The sequence below is a fragment of the Kryptolebias marmoratus genome, linkage group LG2 (assembly GCF_001649575.2).
Source record: "Kryptolebias marmoratus isolate JLee-2015 linkage group LG2, ASM164957v2, whole genome shotgun sequence".
In the NCBI taxonomy this organism is placed as follows: Eukaryota; Metazoa; Chordata; class Actinopteri; order Cyprinodontiformes; family Rivulidae; genus Kryptolebias; species Kryptolebias marmoratus.
The window spans coordinates 30,348,205-30,350,139 of NC_051431.1; the positions used below are offsets into that span (position 1 = coordinate 30,348,205).

General features: G+C 36.7%; 1 protein-coding gene across 1 annotated transcript; it reads left to right on the plus strand.

The window, feature by feature from the left end:
* Positions 1–6: 6 nt before the first annotated feature.
* Positions 7–1,022, plus strand: LOC108251465 (protein KRE1-like). The gene is made up of 2 exons (XM_017441784.3): positions 7–122; positions 252–1,022. The coding sequence occupies exons 1-2, from the start codon at positions 49–51 to the stop codon at positions 754–756; spliced, it is 579 nt and encodes a 192-aa protein (XP_017297273.3). The 5' UTR covers positions 7–48; the 3' UTR covers positions 757–1,022.
* Positions 1,023–1,935: the final 913 nt, after the last annotated feature.

The following is a 1,935-nucleotide window of genomic DNA, read 5'->3' on the forward strand; positions in this document are numbered from 1 at the left end:
ACCACGACCACCACAAACACAAGCACCAACACAATCACCAACACCACCATGACGATGATCATCATGACCATTATGACCATGATAGCCACCACCATGACCATGACCATCACGACCAACATGACCACGAACACCACAAGGATGACCACCACAAACACCACCATGACCACTACAAACACAAGAACCACCACAATCACCAACACCACCAGGACGATGACCATCATGACCACGATGTCCACCACCATGACTATGACCATAAACACCACAAAGATGACCACCACGAACATCACCATGACTACTACAAACACAAGCACCACCACAATCACCAACACCACCATGACGATGATCATCATGACCATCATGACCATGATGACCACCACCATGACCATGACCAGCACAACCACGACCACGAACACCACAAGGATGACCACCACAAACACCACCATGACGACAACCACCATGACTACTACAAACACAAGCACCACCACAATCACCAACACCACCATGACCATGATCATCACGACCAAGATGGCCACCACCATGACCATGACCATCACGACCACCATGACCACGAACACCACAAAGATGACCACCACAAACACCACCATGACCATCACAAACACCACCACAATCACCAACACCACCATGATCATCACAATCACAAAGACAACCACCACCATGACCACAACCATATGCATGACATCAATGACATGGATACAGCAACAACAGCATAACAGCTTGTTTAAAAATTTTAATTAATGATTAAATTGAAGTTCAAACAGCAACAAGTATATTGGATTCTGCAATTATGCTGACTTTTCTATTCTTTTTGGCAGCATGACGAATGATGCAAAATCATTCTAAAACTCATGATTTCATTTTAATCTGACAACCAACCTTTTCTTAAACAGATCTATTAAATTTATTCTGCATAGCCCCATGTTTGTTTTGTTAATTTAGACAAACTATTATTCAAGTTCTACAGTCTTTAAATAAATTAGAACAGTCTTGGTGTTTACTTTTTAAATGTGAACATAATGTACCATTAAAATATAATAAATTTATCAGAATGAGCCCCTTTTTGTCTTGTTTCTATACATTTTTCTTATAGTGTCTGCATTCATTTTATGAAATTTATCAGGTTCTGGTTTAAAATGAATTTTAAAAAAGCAAAGAGTTTTTTTGTGTGTGTGTAATAAAAATAATGCCCATTTTTTTGGTTGGCCTTTCAAGAATGTGTTGTAGAAGACGTGTTTATGCTGCAGCAAAGGATGTTGTGTCTCTCAGCAACTCAAGCTTCTTCTTCTGAAATGTTGCATGCACCCCATAGTCAAACGAGGGTACTATGAACTGGAAGTGTCCAAAAGGATTTCAGAAAGCTGTCACCTCATGATTATTTTCAGTCAGCTGTATCTATCAGTACCCTTTGCATAAGTTCAAATGATTTATGTACAGTAGTTGTCACTGTCCACTAAGTTATTAACTTTGGGCTTGGGAATAGGTAATACTGCACATATTGTATCCAATTGTATTCAGATGACTGATGATCCCCTTGGATTAAAAACCTTTGACCTTTGATTAAAATCAATGATCTTTATTTACTGTAAGCTCTTTGACTTTTAAAGATCTTAGTAATCCATCCAAAAATATTGATTTAGGCTATTAATCATAAAAACGGAAGCATACATAAAAAATGTTATGGGTCAGCAATGTTAATTTAATGTCACAAGTGTATAAAAATTTTTCTAAAAATAGTTTTAAATAAACAATCCATCACTTTCAAAAACTCTTTAATCTTACATTACTAAGAAAAAGTAAAGAAAGTAAAGAAAAAATAAGGCAATGAGAAAATGTCATCTTTTTTTATCTGGTGTTATAGGATAAATAAATATTTACAATATATCCAAATTTTTGGAGACCAAAATTCAGACGTTCCCA

Coding starts and splice junctions, on each gene's coding strand:
- LOC108251465 (XM_017441784.3), top strand. CDS start 49: ATGACGATGATCATCATGACCATTATGACCATGATAGCCACCACCATG. Junction 123..251: donor ACCATCACGACCAACATGAC/CACGAACACCAC, acceptor CATGACTATGAC/CATAAACACCACAAAGATGA.